This window comes from Caretta caretta, chromosome 17 (assembly GCF_965140235.1).
Source record: "Caretta caretta isolate rCarCar2 chromosome 17, rCarCar1.hap1, whole genome shotgun sequence".
Lineage (NCBI taxonomy): Eukaryota > Metazoa > Chordata > Testudines > Cheloniidae > Caretta > Caretta caretta.
In genome coordinates, this window is record NC_134222.1 from 7,306,384 (window position 1) to 7,328,325 (window position 21,942).

At 43.2% G+C, this 21,942-nt stretch overlaps 1 protein-coding gene across 2 annotated transcripts in view; it reads left to right on the forward strand.

Annotated features, from left to right (window-relative positions):
* The first annotated feature begins 2,077 nt into the window (after window positions 1-2,077).
* The window catches only part of DHRS11 (dehydrogenase/reductase 11), a 66,673-nt gene continuing 46,808 nt past the window's right edge, over window positions 2,078-21,942 (forward strand). The window contains exon 1 of one of the 2 annotated variants that reach the window (XM_048824235.2): window positions 2,078-2,283. In XM_048824235.2, coding sequence (XP_048680192.1) covers window positions 2,152-2,283 — 132 coding nt within the window. In that variant the 5' untranslated portion in view covers window positions 2,078-2,151. Of the gene's footprint in view, window positions 2,284-5,594; window positions 5,785-21,942 lie in introns of those variants that run through there. The other variant, XM_048824236.2, reaches the window with a different exon arrangement.

Genomic DNA, 21,942 nt, shown 5'->3' on the forward strand with positions numbered 1-21,942 from the left:
TTCCTCTGCCTCCTGTCAATGGTCTGAGCTTTGTTCCTTCCCTTTGTGCTTTTTCCTGAACAGTGTCAGCCTGATGGAGAAGAGGGTACTATGGACAGACTAGACCCATGGTTGACTGCATATTCCTTATGACCCTTGGCCTGGCTCTGACTAAGCCATCCTCACCTCCTTCCGTTTCTTTCAACAAAGGCAAGGTTCATCTATTTGCTAAAGCATTAGCTTAAAAGTTGGTTTAAAAGTAGGAAAGGGCTGTTTTCCAAAGGACAAGAGGTGGGTAGCAAGTTGGCTGGTTATTATTGCTGCCTGGTTGATCTGTTGTTTTTATTCTGTGTAAAGGGCCCCAGACTCTGAAGACTTGTATCTATTTGTTACATAATATCTTGTTAAATATGCACCTCTCCTAATCTTTAGCTGCATGTACAAAGCCCTGCAAGTGACAAAAAAGACCTCTCAGAAATTTCCTTCAGCTCACAAACGAAACTCCAACCAGCTCTAGCCTCCTGGGAAACCCTCAGTGCATAGGTAAATCCACAGGGCCTGCTGCAGGAAGAACACAGTCAGGCATTGTCAGACTCATGGAGGAAGTAGGTTACAGAACCCTAGGTGCAAAGCTCATCTCTTTAGCCAGGTCTTTGGGTGAAATGCTGCATTACTGAAGCCAACGGTAGTTAAGAATCAGGCTCTTTCTTTGAGGTAGGTAATCTCAGAGCCCAGTGTTGCTTCCATTGATACAAAAGCTCCTCGGGTGTAGAATCAGGCCCTCCGTTCTGTCGGTCACAGGTTCTGAGCAGTGACAGTGTGACACTAGTGTATTCTGTGTTTTAAATTGATTTTTTTTTCATGGATGTAGATTTTTTGAAATAAGAGCATTGTATAAATTAAAATAAATAGCAGCATGTATACAGGAGTCTACCCCTTTTTATTTAGAGGCATTTCTAAGATGCCTATAACGTCGAGCTCTTCACAAATATTCGTGAATTTATCCTGATAAACCCCTTTCCCCTGTGCGGCAGGGGAAGTGTTATCCCTATTTTACAGGTGTGGATTCTGAGGCACGGAGAGGTTAAAGGAGGGTCACGGAGCTAGTCTGAGGCAGAGCTGAGACTGCAGCCCAGCTGTCCTGTCTCTGTCCTGTGTCTTAACCATAAAACCATCCTTCTTCTATTACGGTAGCCCTGGAAGCCCCCTCCAAGATTGGGGACTTACTGTCATTGTTGCTGTACGTATATATGAGAGGGTCCCTGCTCTGAGGAGGTTACAGTCTAGAATAGGCAAGGTGAGAGAAAAGAAGTATTTATTATCCCAGGTGTCTAACTCCCTTCGGCTCCTTGAAGTGACGAGCTCAGGGTCACACAGGCAGTCCTTAGCAAAGCTAGGACCAGAACCATGAGTTCGGGACTCGCAATGGGGGGGGGCGGGCGAACCCACCCCTCCCCCTCTTCTGTTTAACCTACCTGCAGTAGAACCTCAGAGTTACAAACACCTCGGGAATGGAGTTTGTTCGTCGCTCTGAACAGAACATTGTGGTGGTTCTTTCAAAAGTTTACAACTGAACATCGACTTAATACAGCTTCGAGACTTTACTACGCAGAAGCAAAATGCTGCTTTCCCTTTGTTTTTTTAGTAGTTTACATTTAACACAGTACTGTGCTGTATTTGCTTTTATTTTTTTGTCTCTGCTGCTGCCTGATTGCAGCCTTCCGGTTCTAAATGAGGCCTCTGGTTGACTGCTCAGTGCATAACTCTGAGGTTTTACTGTGTCTTATTACTGATTATACTTTATTATCTGCACCCTGGTAGCATGGAAGTGCATGGACCAGGACCCCACTGCGCTGTGTTTGGCATTGTACAAATGCTACAAAAAGACAGTCTCTGCCTCCAAAGAGTTTAAGGGCTTTGTCTCATCTGCTTTGCATTCCCTCATTTTTATAAAAAGAAAAGGAGTACTTGTGGCACCTTAGAGACTAACCAATTTATTTGAGCATAAGCTTTCCTGAGCTGCTGAATATTGAATAGGGCGAGGGAGAGGCTGGGCTTGGAGAAGGGGCGGGAGGAGAGAGGCGGGAGGGGCGGGGAAGGATTCATCCTCAGCGGGCAGGAGGCTGGCTGGTCTCCCGTGCCGGCCCGGGTGCGGGGAGCGAGCCCGGGGCCATGGAGCGCTGGAAGGGCAGAGTCGCGCTGGTGACCGGCGCCTCGGTGGGCATCGGGGCGGCGGTGGCCCGGGCTCTGGTGCAGCGGGGCATGAAGGTGGTGGGCTGCGCCCGGAGCGTGGACAAGATAGAGGTAGGGAGGGGATGGGGAATGGGGGGGGGGGGGGGAAGGGGGCTAGGAAGAGAAGGAGCAATGGGGAAGGCGTCTCTGGGGGATCCCCCCCCAACCCCTGAATTTTGGGACCCGGGAGGGGGGACACACTCATCCCCTTCCCCACTGGGGCGCAGCCTCTCCTCCCGCCCCTTCATGGTTAGCGCTCCCGGTGCGGGCTGCGGACAATGCCGGATTCCCACCCCACCCCCCGCACGTGGGGGAGCCGAGGTGCCTGGGGAGGGGGCAGCTCGGAGCCGGGGGTCTAGGGGCAGGTTGACGGGTCCCTCTCAGCAGCTGTGAAGGGGGGGAAAAAAAACCTTCCAAGGGGCGGCCCGGAGCGGGGATGGGGGATGAAAGAGACCTGGGGACTCCGTGCAAGCAGTCCCTGTCCCCATTATTCTTCCAGTGCATTTTGGGGGCAGGGAAGGGGTTGGGAAGTTGGGGGGAGGCCCTCAGTTAAACTCTTATTCCCCCATCTGAAATTGACGAGAGCTCTTCCCTTCCCACCTCTCAAGTCACCGGTTAAAGTTGCAGATCCCCTGTGTTTGTTTATAGTCGCCCCCCCCCAGCCTTACGCTCTCTATTGAGCTGTCAGGTTAAAATTCAAGGCCAAGATTTTTCCAAAGTGACTGGTAATTGTGGTTAGCTCCATTATGCTGGGGGGGGGGGGAAGAGTGGGGGTTTGTCTCATTTGAGGTGCCTTGAAAGGGACCTGGTTTCCAGAAGGTGGGTTCTTAGCACTTTTTGAGCTTCAGATCCTTTGAAGGGATCTCAGGCTGAGCACTCAAAACCACTAGCCCTTTTTGAAAATCATGGCCCATATTATTTTGAAAGGATCTCTTGTGTGTATTAGAAATAACCTATTTAGCTTAAATTTTAAAACTCAACTGAGTTCTCCTAATTTTTGCTGTTTGTTTACTTTACACACTTTTCACCTTGGAAAATAGTCCTGTCAATTTCACTACTGTTTATGAGCCCAGTTTACTCTCTGGTTCTAGCACAATGCTGCAGTGTAGGGGTTGCAGACATTTCAGGGAAACCATGACAAAAACTGTTGCCATTGAAATTAAATTGTAAAAATTCCTGGAAATATTTCTATTGGTGTTAGGATTTCTAAAGATGAGTTTTTACAAAACCTAAATGTAGGGAAAAAATTGACCTGAGTCCCTCTAGTTAAATAATACTAATAAAACACTTTGACCTCAGTAGATGAAAAGATGTATAGAAGTGCGAAGTATTACATTATGCAGCTGACTGTATTTAAAATGAAGCAGAAAGGAGGGTTGGATAGTAAAGGGTGTGTTGGTTAAGGAGGACCACAGGGAGAAAAGGTCAGATAGTGTTATGAGGGTAGGGTGACCAGACAGCAAATGTGAAAAATCAGGACAGCGGGTGGTGGGGTAATAGGAGCCTATATAAGAAAAAGACCCCAAAATCAGGACTGTCCCTATAAAATCGGGACATCTGGTCACCCTACATGAGGGAGATTGTGCAGGGTAGTTGGGTAAGGCGGCATTTTGCTTTACAAGGGCTTACCTCCATTGCAGAATTGTATGGTGTTTGAAAATGATTGTGAACAAATAAGTTAGCTGACATGATTCTGACCACATCTAAGTGGACAATTTGTATTCAGAATCATCATCAGGTCAGCTAAGTGTGATTCATGATCAGTCAGCTGATATGAAGCTAAACACCATTTGTCCTGGTCTAGACAGACCACTCAGATATGGTCAGCAGCATCATGTCAGCTAATTCAACTGTTAAAAGTTATGTTCCGGCACAATACAATTTTGCAGTGTAGAAAATCCGTAAGGGATAATAGAGGGATAGTGGTGAGATTACAGAGGGAGTTTGGTGCATAACAGTGAACATATCTTGTAACAAGATAACCTTAACAACTAATGACAGGTTTCAGAGTAACAGCCGTGTTAGTCTGTATTCACAAAAAGAAAAGGAGTACTTGTGGCACCTTAGAGACTAACCAATTTATTTGAGCATGAGCTTTCGTGAGCTACAGCTCACTTCTTGGATGAATTGGTTAGTCTCTAAGGTGCCACAAGTACTCCTTTTCTTAACAACTAAGTGACCTCATGCCTATATTTCTGTAAAAACCTCATGTGCTCATCCTCCTCTTTCCCTCATCTGTTATGGCTTTCACTTGTTGTGTTATGGCTACCAATATAACCTAAACTCTTTGGGGCAGAAACTGCACCGTGCTCTGTTAGAAAAGTTTCTGGTACATTTTGACTGTTACCCACATTAAGATAATAAATACCATAGTATAAATACTTTGAGTGTAAATTTCATAAAAAGGTAGCTGGAGAGGTGAAGAATGGTTTAGTATTCTGCATAACTGTTCATGCCAGTTTGAAACCTAGTGTTTATGAATGTGTATTATTTCCAGAAAGGGCTGTGAGTGAAGTTCACTAAAGATACTCAAGTCACCTGTGATTGTAAGGGTGAAATACATTCACGTATACACTTTTTTTGGGTAAGACTACACGTTGTCTCATATCTGGTGGTTGCTGTTGTAATGGTCAAAGGCACATTTAATTGACTCACCTAGCAATAAATGTAAAATATATTCTCTCCTTTGCCAGCTTGATTACACTTTGTACAATAATTCAGTTTTATTACAAATCTTTTAGGCCCCCAACTCATCAAAACAGTTAAACACATGTTTAACTTTAAGTTCAATCTTGAATTCACTGGGTCCTACGTACATGCTTAAATGCTCTGATGAACTGGGGCTTCAGTGCGTAAGTTGGAAAGTCATTTTTGGAGTCGAGGTACACCACTAGCCAACTATAATTATATTCCTCTCAGAAATCACTGGGTAGCAGTTACTTATTATATTTTTATTAGGTTACATCTAAAACACACACTGTATGTGCTATTTTGATTGTTAAATTTGTTGCCTCGCAGTTTAGGTTTAAATCCTTTGAGGGGAAGTAGCTTGTTAATCTAGTTGGGAAAATTTAGGTTTCGCTAGAGAGTAAGGCATGCTTTTTTTTCCTTTTTATTATGGAAAGATTCCCAAAAGCTTGATTTATCCTTTGTCCAGACAGATCTTTCTGTGCAATGTTGGCTCTACAGAGCTAGTTAAAAGCTAAGCAGTAGCATGGTTTATGTAAATATTGACGACACCTAATGATCTCCAGCAATGTATTTGGAAATTTGAGGTACTAAAAATGCTGGCTTTATTGTTATGCCCCTACAGAGAGAGGGAAAAATTACTTCCCAACAAGCCTGAATTTGGAGGCTAGAGCTTGGGGGATGAGGTGGCAAGACTCTGAAGACAGAAAATACATGTAAATAGAATATGGTGAAGCTTTGGGAGAGTGGCTGTAATAGAGAAGAATACCTGAGACATCTAGGGAACATGGGAAGGAGGATGTAAATATCATGGCCAATAAGGCTTTGGGAAGACTTCTCTCTCAGAAGGATTTGATATCCCAGCTGCTTGTTTATTTTATTCAGGTCAGTTTCTTGGCTTTATTGTCAATAGGGCTGCTGCAGATACATGTTTAATAGTCTCTGTTTGCCTTGTATAGTCTAGCCATGCAAATTAATTTCAACTTTTTCTTTCATCAGCTCTTCCCCTGAGATTTCTGCCCTGTTTCTAATCAGATTTTTCACAAAGCTCTTTGTTCAAAGAGAAGAATTGGAGGTTGTACCGTTAAGTTTTAAACATAACCAAAATCCACCTTTATTTACCACCTACTGCCTGTATTTAAGATATCATTTTATTGTTTTTTAGCTTCTGTGTTGTACGAAAGTATTATTTTAAAATTGTCTGAAAAACAGAATTGGTTTATGTTCTGAGCTGACTGGGGGCCATGCAGCATTTTAAGGCACTTATATTTTATGTGTGGTTTAATACATTTTATCTAGGCCATGTAAATCCATCTGAACATTGGAGAAATGCTGATCTTGCCATAATTGAGGTTAAAATAGCTTTTCATTTTAAACACAGTTTTGTCCCTACAGCAAACTTCTCCAGAACTAAACCAAATTAGCTGAAATGTTATAGATGTGATTTTTTTTGTAATGCCAGTGTAAGAAATTTTTTGGGCAAGCCTAAGGTATATTAGTTATTTGGGACCATGTTGATATATATATTTTGGGGACACCAAAACTCCAAAATGGTTTGGCCTAAAACCTCCAAATCGGTTTTAATCTGTTGTGGTTGGCAAGGACTGGTACCATGGAGTAGTTTTGTGGATGGAATTGTGCAGTTATTTGAAGCAGTTTTTGCATAGCTTAACAACTCCGTGGAGTTTATAAACTCTGGATGGCCACCACGTGGGGAGAGGCAGAGGGAAACCACATAGGGTAGAGAGGAGTGGGCTGGTATTCAGGGGAGCAGAACAGAGAGAGCCGCATGGTTGCGAGATGAGAGTTACACCTAACCAGTCAGGAAGCAAAAACAATGTCATGTGACCCATCTAGCCAATCAAAATTAATGAATATATTTTGAGTTTAAAATATTAGATAACCACAATTACCTTCTTCTAAGCAAGCTATGATAGTAGTGTTTGCCAGATAACTCTGAACAATGAATGAATCTGAAAAATGTATAAGTTGGTTGTGGATGATTTGCAAATAGAGAATGGTCATAAGGGCAGATTCTCAGCTGTACAGATCAACATCACTCCAGTGAAAGCAAGGAGCTAAGCTGATTTACCAACTAGAATTAGGCCTTCAATTCATTAAATATATTGTTCCCTATGAGTTATTCATTTTGCTTTAGTTTAAAACCAAAGCCAAGTACTCCAGTCTTGACTCCACAGGTAAACCCTGCAAAGAAGGGGAATTTATGTCTGTAGTCACAGGCTACAAACTTCTTAAAATTTTCATCAGGTCCTACTTCATTTAAAAGTCCTCCATCAGATATCTCCATCTTACAAAAGGTAAAAAGGTAAAATCCTGACTCCACTTAAGTCAATGGAAGTTTTGCCACTGACTTCCGTGGGCAAAGATTTTACCCAGAGTCCGAGCCAAAGCCTATTGAAGTCAGTGGAAAGATTCTTATCTACTTCAGAAAGCTTGGGCTCAGTCCCTGTGAGCACAGGGCAGAATTAAGGAATTTGGAGTGGCCTCAAATCAGTATTGCCAGCCCCAAGCATTCAAAACTCACAAGTCAGACTCCAAAATACAAAACATTTTTTGGGGACTGATCTTTATTTGCCCTCTGGTTTTTCAGCCATTGCTGTGTTTGTGGGTAACATTTTCAAACTTTTCTCCGCAACCATGAGAGCTAGTAGCTTACTTCAAAAAAAGCGGAGTCTCGTGTAATCACGTGACTCCAAGGGCTGGGGCTTTAAGAAGAACACCTCATATTTTGAGAGTCTCCATAAATGTGTGACAGTAGCAACACTGCATTTCCATACATTCTAATATTTTGAGGGTCAGGAGGTGCTGTGTTTTATTTTTAAAGATATAATCTTAAAGGTCACCCATACAGGACAAAACAAACAAAACATCTTTATGAAATGTAACAAAGGCGTGAAAGGTGTTTTTTTGGTTTATTTATTTTTGTGTGTGTGTGTGTACACTAGAAATTCAGGTTTTGTCTAACCGGATACTTCATGAAAACTACAAGGATGATGAGATCATAACAGACGGAGAGCTGAGCAATTTGTCATGGGGGAAACTGGTTTATTGTCAGATTATTTAAAACTCTATTGTCTTTTGGCTATTTAACATTTCCTTTTCCTTTGTAATATCTTGTAAATGATGCCATTGTATGAGTTTTCCTTTAAAAAAGAAGCCATTTCCAGTATTGCCTTGGTCACAAGTCCTTCTAAACTAGCTCTATAATAGCTTTCATTATGGGGTGATTGGTTAGCATCAGATCCTCCTAAAATTTTGCTGTTTGCTATAGAGGCATAGCAGAACTTGCCAATAAGATTGTGATCTGTGGAGGGTCAGGTTAATCCATTATGATAATGAAGCGCTCTAATCTGAAGTTGGATAACATTATACATATGCAAGAGTAATGTTTTGTCATAATCTGTCAACGATTGTTTACCCAAATTTTTTATAAAGTCAGAACTCCTGGGTTCTGTTCCCATCTTTGTCTGATTCTCTGTGCCTCAATTTATTGATCTGTAAAAGGGAGATGCTCTTGCTTACTTAACTCACCAAAAAGAAAAGGAGTACTTGTGGCACCTTAGAGACTAACCAATTTATTTGAGCATGAGCTTTCGTGAGCTACAGCTCACTTCATCGGATGCATACCGCAGAAAGTGCAGCAGACTTTATATATACACAGAGAATATGAAACAATACCTCCTCCCACCCCACTGTCCTGCTGGTAATAAAAACTCACCAAGTGTTTTAGGAGGCGTAATTATTTAGGGCTTGATCCAAAAGCCCATTGAAATCAGTGGGAGTTTTACCATTTATTTTATAAGGCTTTGGATCAGGCCCTTAATATTTGTAAAGCAGTTTGTGGTTTTTAGGTGAAAGGAGTTATACAGATGAAAATTATTATTGACATTTCATGGGAGGCTTTGGTAAAGTGGCCTGTTATCTTGCTATTTCCTTTTCATTTAATCTTCATTATCATATCTTTAGACTGGCATTAAATCTGCACAGTTCCTAATACGCCTTTGCTTTTTTAGGTATCCATAAGCACTGGCATATGGTAATGCATACATCTGAACTTTTTTGAAAAATTGCAGATAATATCCTGCAAGTGGGTTGCATGGTTTACTTGGAGCTAGAGTTTTTATATATTTAGTTAATCGAGTTGGACTGGTCTTTGTGAAACTGTACTCCTCACTCCACCCAGCTACATTATCCATCCATTCACAAAGGAGTTCTGCCCTGCTTGTATGAAACACAAACATGAATGAATGTTCACTCTGAAACTTGAATCACAGATGATCACCTTTCACAACATTTACTATCCGGTGGAGCAACATAAGCACCATTGTAACATGTATACAGACTTTCATTTAAAGTGGTGTTTTACTGAATATTGGACTTCTGCTGGGCCTCTCTGGTACAGTAGTACTGGTTAGTTTACTGAGTTGTGTAACTGATGTTGGTAATTGCACAAAACTTTTAAAGGAGAGACTTTCCAAAGCATCTGAAAGATTTAGGGCAGGAAAGTCAATGAGGCTTGTGCTCTCTAAATCTCATAAGTGCTTTTGAAAATCTCAGCTTAATGGTCTTTGTTACTCAAACTTTTCTGGCAAAAGTACATTGTGTATAATGTGGACCTCAGAAATGCTATCTTTTAAAATCTTTACTTTTTAATAAAACCAGCACAAAATGCACATTTTATACTGGTAATTTATTTGTATATAGATTGTGTTGCAGAGTACCCAAATGTCCCAGATAAGATCAAGTTCCATATTCTAATTCTGTTTAGATTCTTATGTCACTGTAGAATCTGAGCATCTTCCAGTTGTGCATGAAGTAATGCACTAACATCTGTCGTGTGTGGGCCATTCTTTCTCTCAGCCTGTCCCCAGGGCGGAATTGGATGTGCAGTGTAGTGATTTGTTTTGCTAGGGTTTTGGTTGATTGGTTGGTGGTCATAGTTAAGTGTCCACAAGGCTCTGTTTTTGCGTTAGAGGAGACAAGGTTAAAGAAGTGCAGCTTGCACTTGGAACAGAGGGTGGGAGGTTTCTGGTGGTCCTTAGCTCCCAGGGAAGGTCATTCCGCCGTCTCAGACTGGCCCCCAAGAAAGCTGTTTCCTGCACTGACAAGCTTTAACCTTATGTTTGTAGAAAGTTCCATTTTGGAGTGGAGTTGTTAACCATAGTCCTCATCTTGGAGATGTAGGTGATCTTTTAGATATCCTGGGTGTAGGCCCTTCAGCACCTTGAGGATAAAGGCCTTGAACTTGACTATGGGAAACTAGTGTAAAGAGTGGAGGTCAGGTTTGTGTGCTAGGCATTATACAAACACATAGGAAGACATGAAGCCTGCCCCAAAGAACTTAGAATCTAATTTGAAAGTTGCAAAAGGCACAACACAATTCCCATTGAAGTCAATGGAAAGTCTCCGGTCAACTTCAGTGGGAACTGGATTGGGTCCCAAGTGAGTGAAACCAGGGGTACTGGAACATTATTTATAGTGGGGATGCTGAGAGCCATTGACCAAAACTGTAAACCCTCTAAATGATGGAAACCACTTGAAGCCAGAGGGTGCAGCAGCACCTGTAGTTCCAGCGCCTATGAGTGTAACAAATATTAGCTGGGAAGTGGGGAGAGAGGACAAAGGCAAGGTTAAAAAGAACATGTGGTTACATAGATTCATTTAGAACTTGGTGATTTCAAATAAGTCAGACTGCTATCCCTGACTGCGGCTCCTCTGAGCCACCACTCTAAGGCTGGTTTCTTGTAGGCATCACAGGGGCAGTGGGTCTTGAGTAGGGAGAGGGATAGCTCAGTGGTTTGAGCATTGGCCTGCTAAACCCGGGGTTGTGAGTTCAATCCTTGAGGGGGCCATTTAGGGATCTGAGGCAAAAATTGGGGATTGGTCCTGCTTTGAGCAGGGGGTTGGATTAGATGACCTCCTGAGGTCCCTTCCAACCCTGATATTCTGTGATTCTATGATATGATATGAAAGATGAGTGGACCTATGGATTAGTTCAGGGAGAGCATTTCATGTGTAAAGGGCAGTGTGGAAGGAAGCCTGGTCATGTTTGGGAGAGAAGCAGGCAAATGGAGAGCTCACGGCTGGCATCAGTGGGAGCGATGGGAGCAATGCAGTGAGAGACAGGAGCAGATGAGCCAGGAAGGGAATTAAAGGGGAAGAGAAGCAACCTGTGTTTGATTAAGTGGGAAATGGGAAGGCAGTGGAGGGGTCAAAAGGAGCCACGGTGACATGGACTATTTGAATGGATTGGAGAGAGGCAGTGTGGGTGCTGAAGAAGCAATAATGAGGGAGGAGGCAAGAGTAGGCAAGACGGTTGGTACAGTATGTATCTCACTGATTAAAATCTAATACATTGATAGATAAACCATTGTAACTCTTGTATATAGAAAATAAATCCAAGCCATCTTTAACTGGGGGAGCATAAATGGTACGGTTTAAAAACAAAACCAGATAATCATATTCATAATCTCTAATCCTTCTAAGGTAAACTGGCTGGAACCACCATGTGTAGATGTTTTATAACCTACTGCAAATTGGTGACTGAGAGAATATGTAATCTTGTGGGGGAATTTATCTAGGGCAATAAATACTATGTCAAGATTTCTTAATCTCTCGGAAAATCAGATAAGAGGAAGAGGCAAGATTACAAAGGAGTTGCCGATTTGTGGTTTGGGGTTTTAAGTGGTGGTGGGAGTGGTACGCTCTTTACTTGACTTTGAATAAAAGTAAAATGTTAGAGCTGGTCAAAAATGTTGTGAAAAATGAAAAATTTTGGATCAGCTCTATGAAATAGAGCATGGGCCATTATTATTTAGTTAGACCATCATTTGGTTTCAGTGAGTACAGTACTTACTGTGTGGTTTGATTTGGATCGATAGTTATTTTATCTGTGTGGCACAATAAAGAGCTAGCTTAGTCATTTGGATTTATCCTATATAATAATGTCCCGTAGTGATGGTCTAAAATAAAATATTCTACAAGCCCAATCCAGCAACTGTGACTCACGTAAAAGTTCATTACTCAATTTAAGTCAGTTTCTCACCAGCGAAAGTCTTTAAATCTTAATCCGTGCACTACGCTTGTGAGTAAGGGTTACTTGTGTCAGTTGTACAATTGTGGTGGTCTTCTATAATTAAAGTTTGGAGGAATAAGATAACCCTGCTTTTTCTGTGCAAGTCTGCTAAATTAATTTGTCTAAAGGCTTGTTTTTAAGTGGGAATCCTTGAGGCATTTAAGCAGTAATACAGTTCTTGGTGGGTACGGAAACCCAATATTTCCAACGTTTAATTACAGGTGTATTCAATGTTCTTGAAGGGTACAGGCACTGCTGGTCAACCTTGATTCCGCATTACTAAAGTTTTTGGGCAATGCATGTATTAAAGTCAAGCATGTACTTAAGTGCTTTGCTGGATTGGCCCCAGAGCATTTAGTACTTTGCATTAAGTGACTCACTTGTGTGGTTTCTCTTATCCTCTGTGTGGGAGAAGAATTGTGTGTACAAGCAGTGTTTCGTTCTGGGTGTTGGACTCTGTGATCTGCAAGGCTTTTTCCATCTTGAATTTCTGACTTCCGTTTCATAAAACCATTCTGTAGTCTGAAACCTGCGTGTGTGAATATAGCATTTTTCGCTGGGTGTTGAGAAGGGCACCCTGACAAATTTGTGAGTGTTGTAACTGAGAAGACTTGGTAACACAGCTGAATATTTAAAAAACTCAGATGTTTCTAAAGTAACAAGAAAATTCAAGCAATATTTGAGATCTGTTCATGTCACTGAGAATAAAATATCCCATCTCCTGGCTGTACTGGCTAATACAACATTCTCTGCTCCTCTTACTTAAAAATGTAATGCATCAGTTACATTTTGCAACACTCTACACCTGAGATAAAATTTGAGTATTTATTGGTAAGCATAGGGTCTATATGGCTTGGAGGCATAATAAAGGCAGCTGAACATCCTGTCACTTGTAACAGTGTGCTTTTTTTTATTAGAATGCAGGAACATATTAAATGTTTTCCTCTGTAAGAAGAGGCTTAGAGTAGAGAGAGAGAGAGAGAGAGAGAGAGAACAAAGCTGCTCCTATGGGATATGAAAATGAATTCCATGTGTAAGAATGAAACCAGATAGCAAGTCACTCTGCTACTCCTTCTTTCTCTCAGCCAGCAGAACATTACTCTGTGTAATTTTCAGGGAACATATTTGTGCTAATTTAACCAGTACAATTATAAGAAGGCTTTCAACGTTAAATCATGTATTATTAACACAGTGCAGTAGGTGGTAGAATGCTGCACAATAAGACAAGTGGGCTAAGCATAGAGTCCCTCTGCCTAGAGAATTTACAGTCAAAATTCTATGTCATCCTGTTCTTTCAGGTCCATTCAGACTGGATTGTATACCCTTAGCTGGTGGATTTTTTCTTTTCCCTACTGACCTTAGTCGTCAATGTATGGGTTGTATATTTATGTGATAAAAGTGCTCAGCTGGGCTGGAAGAAATCCACTCTCCTCAACCCCTTGGCTGTGGAACTATACCTAAAACTACTATTTTAAAACTCTGGGGCTGGATTAACCCCCCTCTCTTGTCCTTATGAACATCCCAACCAATCCAAATAGACAAGAAAAACAAAGGGTAAGAGAGAATACAGGCACAGAGAGGCGAGGTGACTTGTCCATGAACAGTGTCAGGAGTAGAATCCAGGCCCCCTGTGTCGCGGCCCAGTGCCCTATCCACTGGGCCATGCTGCCTCGTGCACAGCTCTCTAGTTTTCTATTTAACCAGATGGATTTGGAGTACAGAGGTCGATTTTTCATTTCCTTTTGTCTAAATGTAATAGGCTTCAGAGGCATATTCACCTCACCCGTGATAATTCTGTCCATGTTTTATTTATGTGTATTCTTCCTTTTAACGGTGAGATGCTAGTTGCTAAAGAGGACGTTGTGGCTCATGTCGCAGCATTAAGCGTGGGACACAACATTACAAGACTGAGACAGGGTTAAAGTATTTCCTTGACTCCCTGCCACTCCACCACAAGAGGGGAACATCAGAGACGCGTGTTGTCTCGTCCTCTGTGTGCTGCACACACAACACAATCCAGACACAGCAGGGGGAGGCAGGCGCGTTACGCTGACGCCCTGGGGACACAGCTGCAGCAAAAAAATAGCAGACGGAGCACAGCTCTGACTGTAGCAAAAGGATGAGTTCAGTGGGATCCTTGCTTAGACTTGATGCAACTGTGCTAACCACTGCTCAGGGGGCTACCTCGTATTTCATTACATTTAGCGGCTGCTTAGGGGGATTGAAAACTGTTTCTAAACTAGCTGCTGGTATGCACAGGGCTAAACTGCATTCACATCTGCTTTGCCAGGGTCAGGATGAGTTGTGAAACGCTTTTTAAACACCTTTCTTTCTAGTTTATATAGGGATCATCCTCCCATCCTAGCTGTATTCATTTGGGGCCAGATCCTCAGCTGGTGTAAATTGGCTTCGCCCATGGAACTGTCAGTTTAGACAGGCTGAGGATCTGGTCCCATTTCAGAAAAGTTGATAGGTCATTAGGCTGTTGGTTTCCCTATAGGAGAAAAAGTTTCAAGGTGAATTTTTTGGTGGTTTTATCCTTCTCATTGCTCCTTACTTCCTCTGCCACTCTTTCCTTTTCTCTAAGATTTGCAAATACATGTTCTTTATTTGCCAGCACTGATCATGGTTGCAATGTACCTTGGAGATAGGTGGCAAGGTGGAGTGAGCCTTAACTATGTTCTAATACCAGTATGCATTATGAAATTGTGCTCACGGCTGCCAAGGAATCTAACTGTAGATAATTTGACAGGTATCCAAAGGTACTTTTGCTCTTTTCGTCTGTAGATCTCAAAATGCTGTAGAAAGATGGGTATCGTTCTCCCCATTTTACAGACGAGAAAACCAAGGCACAGATTGATAAAGTAACTGGCTTAAAGTCACATATCAGGTCAATGGCAGGGCAGAGGGTAGCACTATCTCCCAGCCCATGACTCTTTCCACTTTCCACTCTTTCCTCTTTCTGTGATTTGTGTTTCTCTTGGGGAATAATTTTTCCATCTTAAATTCTCCTTTAAGTCCTGCGTTGAGGCAACTTTCTAGCTGAGGAGGCCTAGATGTGGCTTCCTCTGGAAACAGGTAGTGTAACCCCCGGAAACATTTGAGCAGTGTGAGGTGCTTCCTTTCTTCTCCTCTTGGTTTTAACACACATCCTTGAACAGTCAGAGATCCATACATGTCTTCCCTTTGACAATTTGCATTAAGATCGCCCGTGGCAGCTGTCACTTATTTCATTAACCTATAGGCTTTTTTAAAATGTTGTGAATTCATTGCTTGTGAACGTTCCTGGATTGACAGCCCAGGAAACTGAGGTCTTCTATGTACAGAACATGCACCGCTTACCCACACAGCCCCACCTGTGTTCCTTACCCTGCCTCAGGTCGTTCAGCCAAAGGATGAGAGAGAGCTCAGCTGTCTCTTTCAATCTTAGCCTCTCTGCTAAAAAAAATAACAAAATGGGAGCTTTTTTCCTTTTCTCTCTCCACACGTCTGGCCATTAGGAATTGGACTACTTACATTGGAAGCTATTTGAGGCAGGGACCATCTTTTTGTTTTGTGTTTGTACAGCGCCCAGCACCATGGGGTCCCAGTCTACAACTGGGGCTCCTACGTGCTACTACAATAAAAAATGGATGAATGAGTTAGTATCTTATTATTATTTATTATCACACAGGCCACCCAATGTCCACCAAATGCAATAACTTTCAGCCACTACTAATCTAGGTTGGATTAGGATCAGGGACTGAAAAGTAAAAGGTTCAGGATCCCATTACATAGTTCCCTTAGCCAGCCATTCCCCCCATGTTCTTAATAAACAGGACAAAACAGGAGGACCAGAGAGACCCAAACTAGCAAAGGGGAGTGTTGGGAGATCAGACAGGATATAACTGGTTTCACAGGTGTGTTTTGATTTTTCCTTGGATTGCTTTTATAATTGATATTGTGTCCTACAAAACAACTTATTTTGGTAGGCTGTACACAGCGTGATACAATGTGGCTCCAGTTACAAGCTTTAACAGGTTAATTTTAATGCATTTGTGACAGTTATTGATCAAAGGTAACATTTATAACCAAGGCCTACTTTGTCAAGGTTAGATGTTGCTCAAGAAACAGCCTTTGATAAGATGAGCTATTGACTGTAAATTCTAGACGCCCAGCTTCTTAACAGATTAGTGCTTTCCTTTTCAAGCAAGCTGTAAGTAGGAGGAGGGGGAAGAGAAATGCTGGGCCTCAGTCTCCCTGATATATGCACATATATAAATGTTCACTCTTTAAAACCCCCCGATATATCCCACTTGTATATTTATTATTTTTAATTATTGGTAGTACAGTAAGGCCAAGAGAGAGCCCAATGGAGATCAGGGCCCCAGTATGCCTGCAGTGAAGTCCCTCCTGAAAAGTTTGCATTCTAAACAGACAGACAAAAGGAGGAACACAGGCCCAGAGAAGAAATGATTTGTCCAAGATTATTGCCAGAGCCAAGAATTCAAATCAGTACCGGTCAAACGCCCTATTCATATACAGCTCATAGAGTAAATGCAAGCAACCTGCATAAGAGCTGTAGCCATATCAGGTGCTACTGTATTCCCCTCTTGTAAGGAAAGCCCCATTGCGTTGGGCTAGTACTTGGATAAGACACCGCCAAGGAAAAGCTAGGTTGTTTGCAATTCAGTAGCCAGCACTCTTTCCTCCTAGTCAGCACTGAACCAAGGTACTAGGATGTGTTGCACTGTTTTTGACATGTGACCTTGTCAGGCTCTTGCGGACATTAACAATCCAATGGCATTTTCCACAAGAACAAGAATGCTGGCCCAATTCCAGCTCATTACATTCTGTCTCCTTAATAAATTCCCCCTCCAGCTTCAGGTAAACATGGCAAATTTACTTTGTCCTAAACAGTTGTGTAGATTTTAGGGTTGCCAGGCATCCGGTTTTGGACCAGAACACCTGGTCGAAAAGGGACCCTGGCGGCTCTGGTCAGCAGTGTCGACGGGGCTGTTAAAAGACCGGTCGGCGGCACAGCGGCGCCAGGGGCTAAGGCAGACTCCCTGCCTGCCCTAGCTCCATGCAGCTCCCGGAAGCGACTGCCAGGTCACTACAGTCCCTAGGCACCGGGGTGGCCAGGGACCAGGAGGCTCCACGCGCTTCCCCTGCCCCCAGCACCGGCTCCACAGTTCCTGTTGGCCAGGAACCGCGACCAATGGGAGCTACGGGGGGCAGCGCTTGCAGGCGGGAAGGCAGAACACACCGCGCAGAGCCACCTGCCCGTCCATGCACCTAGAGGCTGCAGGGACCTGGCGGCTGCTTCCTCGGCACCGCAGTAAGCGCCGTCGGGATCCTGCCCCAGCCCGGAGTCCCCTTCCGCACCCCAAACCCCTCATCCCTGGCCCCACCCCCAGACGGAGCCCTCATCTCCCCCTGCCCCCACCCAGAGTCCCCTCCCAAACCCCATCCCCGGGTAGGATTTATTTTATGGCAGTGTAAACTGCTTCAGTAATTGTGGGTCTTTAAGCTTAATTGGTTCATATTTATCAAATTATCCTTTCAGTTCTTTTGAGTCCAACCCGAACTTCCCAGCATTTGGTACCTCTGGTTCAGTTTGGCATATGGGTTGCGTTCAAAATCTTTCCCAGTCCTGAACTTGAAGTTCCCAGAACACTAGACCACTAAGACTTGGGTAGCCTTAATTTTCTGAATACCACTAAATGCTGGTCACTTTAAACCACAGTAATTGGTGCCAGAATTATAAAATATAAAGCAAGAGGAAAGCTTTAGACCCTATATGTACTTTGTACAGTATTTTGGTTAGTTAACTAAATGCTAAATTCTCTCTCAGTGTATGCACATGGGAGTAAATTAGGTTCTAGGAAAATTGCAAAGGTGACTCTCAAAGCTACCCTTCTACTCCAGACTTATTTCTTTCTGTCCAGTCTAAAATCTTGGCCCGTCTCTCTGATATCTAGCCATCAGCTGAAGTTCAGCATGGCTAAAACAGAGCTCTTCGTCGTTCCTCCCCCAAATCCCTCCTCACTACTTCCTTTCTTGATCACTGGGGACAACATTAGTATCCTACCTGTCACTCAGGCCTGTAACCTGGGAGTCCTCTTCGATTCGGAACTCTTTCTAGGTCCTCACATCCAGGCTGTGTCTAAGGGTTTGTCTATGCCAACAGTTAGACCAAAGTAAGCTGGGGTCTGACTCTACTCCACACTATCCTGCTGTGGTCTAAGTGTCCTTGTGTACACTACTGCTGCATGTTCCCAGTTTGTGAGAATGCTTCGCTCTAGTCCTCCTTCAAACAGGACAAGATCAAAGGGCTCGAAAGAACTGTTAAATTACGTCAGCAGCATGCATCCAGGTAGTGAGGCCGGTCAGTGCCAAGTAGATTTACAGCCCAGCTTACTGAAGTCATCTTCTTGTAGATAAGACCTAAATCTTGCTGATTATTTCTGCATAACATCTCTCACATATGACCTTTCCTTTCCAGCCACACAGCTAAAACTCTTGCCTAGGCTTTCATCAACTTGCCTTCTGATAACTGCAGCATTCTTCTCTCTCGCTTTGTGAAGTGCAGTCTTGTCTTGCTCATGTCCGTTCAGAATGCTGCTTCAAAGGTCATTTTCCAAACCCATTGCTTTTATCATGCTGCCTTGCTCTCTGACTCACTTCACCAATGGTCCCTTCTCTATCTCAACAAGCACCAGCTGCTTGTATCAGAGGGGGAGCCGTGTTAGTCTGTATCACAAAAACAACAAGGAGTCCGGTGGCACCTTAAAGACTAACAGGTTTATTTGGGCATAAGCTTTCGTGGGTAAAAACCTCACTTCTTCAAATGCATGGAGACTTGTTTTCACCTTCAAAGCTCTACATGTCTTATTCCCACCATTCCCTGCCATCTGTAGTTCACTATTGAAATGTCAATGCCCGCCTCCAACTGGCCATGACGTTAGCCCCAAGGACCTGCTTGTTAAATTTTCAAATAAGCTCCATCGTGCTTTCTCCTACGCTGCCTCTCACACTTGGGAGGAGCTCCCCATAAACGTCTGCAAAGCTACCTCATTCTCCTCTTCAGTCCTTCCTAAAAACTCTCCTTTACTACGATTCCTAAAAAAAAATTGACAGCAGCTACGCTGGTGTACTGAGATCACGGTCTGTCATGCTGACCAATATTGTCTCATTGGTTCTTTGTACTTCCCCGGCAGTCTGTCTGTGCCCCTCTGTTGATCTCTTGTGTTATACTTAGATTGTAAACTCTTTGGGGCAGGGAGAGACTGTCTTTTTGTTCTGTATTTGTACAGCGCCTAGAACCATGGGGTCCTTGTCTATGAATGGGGCTCCTAGGTGCAATGGTAAAAAAATAAATTTCCTTTCTTGTTGAGGGTAAGTGGTACGTTTTTGCTACTGATGTTTTAGCCTGCCCCTAAGTTAATTAGCCTCGGGACAGAACTGTACAGAACAGAATCCAGCTTGAGAACAGTTAATGAGAAATGTACTCTATTCCAAAATGATTAGCCTGCTGCATCAACCTCAGAAATTGCCTTGGAATTTTCTAGGTTAAATAATAGTTAGGCATTTTGTTAATAGCTTCTTGGTAATATTTCAGTTCATAGTGTCTCTCTAAAATAACTCCGTTTTACAGGTGACAAGATGGGTGAGGTAATATCTTTTATTGGATCAACTTCTGTTGTCTCTGCATGTCTCAAGAGCTTCTCTCTCTCGCCAACTGAAGTTGGTCCAATAAAAGATATTACCTCACCCATCTAGTCTCTTTCATATCCTGGGACTGCCACAGCTTCAACTATACTGCAAATGTCAGTTTTAAGGAAGACAGTCCCGGAAAGTAATATGAGAACTTTATCCACTGTGATTTTTAATCCTGTATCTTTAAGAAATAAACCGAAACCAGGACTATTTCTCTTGTAGGTAGAAGACACAACACAAGTCGGTAGTGGCTTGCTCCTTCATGAACAGCCCTTTGGTTTATTTGACGTCAACCAGACTATCATGTGTGCTAAGTTACTCCTGTGTGTTTGCAGGATCAGGCTCATGTGTCGTAACTTGAAAGGATAAAGAAAAGGAGGACTTGTGGCACCTTAGAGACGAACAAGTTTATTTGAGCATAAGCTTTTGTGAACTACAGCTCACTTCATCAGATGCTGTAGCTCACAAAAGCTTATGCTCAAATAAACTTGTTCGTCTCTAAGGTGCCACAAGTCCTTCTTTTCTTTTTGCGAATACAGACTAACACGGCTGCTACTCTGAAACTTGAAAGGATAAGGCCAGGTCAGCGTGCAGGGCTATCTCCATTGTCTCCTCTGCATAGTAATGGTGGTGGAGTAGGGAGCTGTTGTGGTCTGAGGATAAAGTCACTGCCAGTAGGCAGTTTAACGGGGTATTGATTCAGGAAGTGGCAGAATGTCGATAGGGAGCACAGGCAGGCGTGTGTGTGTGTGTGTGCGTGTGCCCAGCTGGCTGAGGAGAATATAAATGCTGGGCGGTCTAATAAAGACAAGGTGAACCTTGCTGGCCTGTGTTGCAGTCTTTGTTGTTACTTGTCTCATGTTCAGAAAACTGTAACAACCCCTCAAGCAGCTGTCTCCTGAGTGAACAAGGCAGAGGCCTGATTTTCAGAGGTGCTGAGCAGCCACCGTGTTTACTGACTTCAGTGGGAGAAATCTGGCTCTGAGTGCTTCCTGGTTGTGTTGCCATGGTGGTCTTGGAAGATGCTGCTGCCTGCTCTTTTTGTCTTCCCAGGGGGGTTAGAACCTGCCCGCTGCTTCCCCCCCAGTGCTGACCACTGTTATCGAGGAGTAAAAATTGGTCTCCTAAAAGGCAGGGATTTTTGTTTGGGCTGGATTTCCCCTTATTGACAGGAAAGGATTGCAGAGGCTCTGTTAGAGGAAGCCCCCCTCAGGAGCATGCAGCTCAGAAAGCTTCTGTGCCATGGGGGAGCCCCATTAATTTGACACTAAATTGGGCCCCAGACGCAGCTTGCCAGAGGCTTTTTTACGACCTTTAAAAATTTTAATGACCTTCAAAATTTCCTGGCCCCCTGCAAAGGCTTGTTTTTCTTTTGTGGAAGCAAGGGCTGAGAGACATTGAATACTAACTGCCTCTAAGAAACCACCCTTTATTGCCCCTTGACCAGATTCCTTTCCTGATCAATGTGAAAGAGATCCTGTAATTGTGTTTTGTGAGCAGCTGGAACAAATACTTCACTGCACTAAACAGTTTCTCAATCCTTGAATCGAGTGAATTGAACACGTTTTAAAAAACAAATTAAAAAAATAACCCTTGGGTGTTTATATTTTTCAACTATGCTTTGAAAATCTCCCATCTCTTCCCCTGTTCTTTTTTATTATTATTTCTTAATGAGGTTAAAAAAGGACAGCCTCCGATTCAGTACAATCAAGATATTTTGCCATCCAAGCCCGTTATTGTGCCTCAATGGTTGAAATAGAATAAGCATTTATGGAGGAAGAATTAGATAAATTAGACCATCTGCCTAGTCCCACATCTTCCGAATTCATCTTCTGACCACAGTGCTCTGGATCTGTAGCACTGAAGAGGTGGACACTTTTGAGGGTTGGCTATGATTTATATATAGTCCTCTCTGCTTTCTAACCAAAAATAGTCTCACTTTTTACAGCACAGTTAGAGGTGGACAGAACTGTAGCCAGCCGTAAGAAGGGTGATTAGATTGAATGGAAGGATGGGACAGTGGTTAGGGGATGTACCCAGGGGCGAATTAAGAAATATTGGGGCCCCAGGCACAAAGAACATTTGGGACCCCTACATCCCTCTCTGCCATAGGGCCCCACCTCCAAGGCCCCGCCCCCTGGCCTGGCCCAAAGCTGGGTCATGGTAAGAGCTGCCCAGGGGCCATTGTGAGGAGCTTTGGACCCTTCACTTGCCCTGAGGGACAGGGACATGGGCTGGGGGCTGCT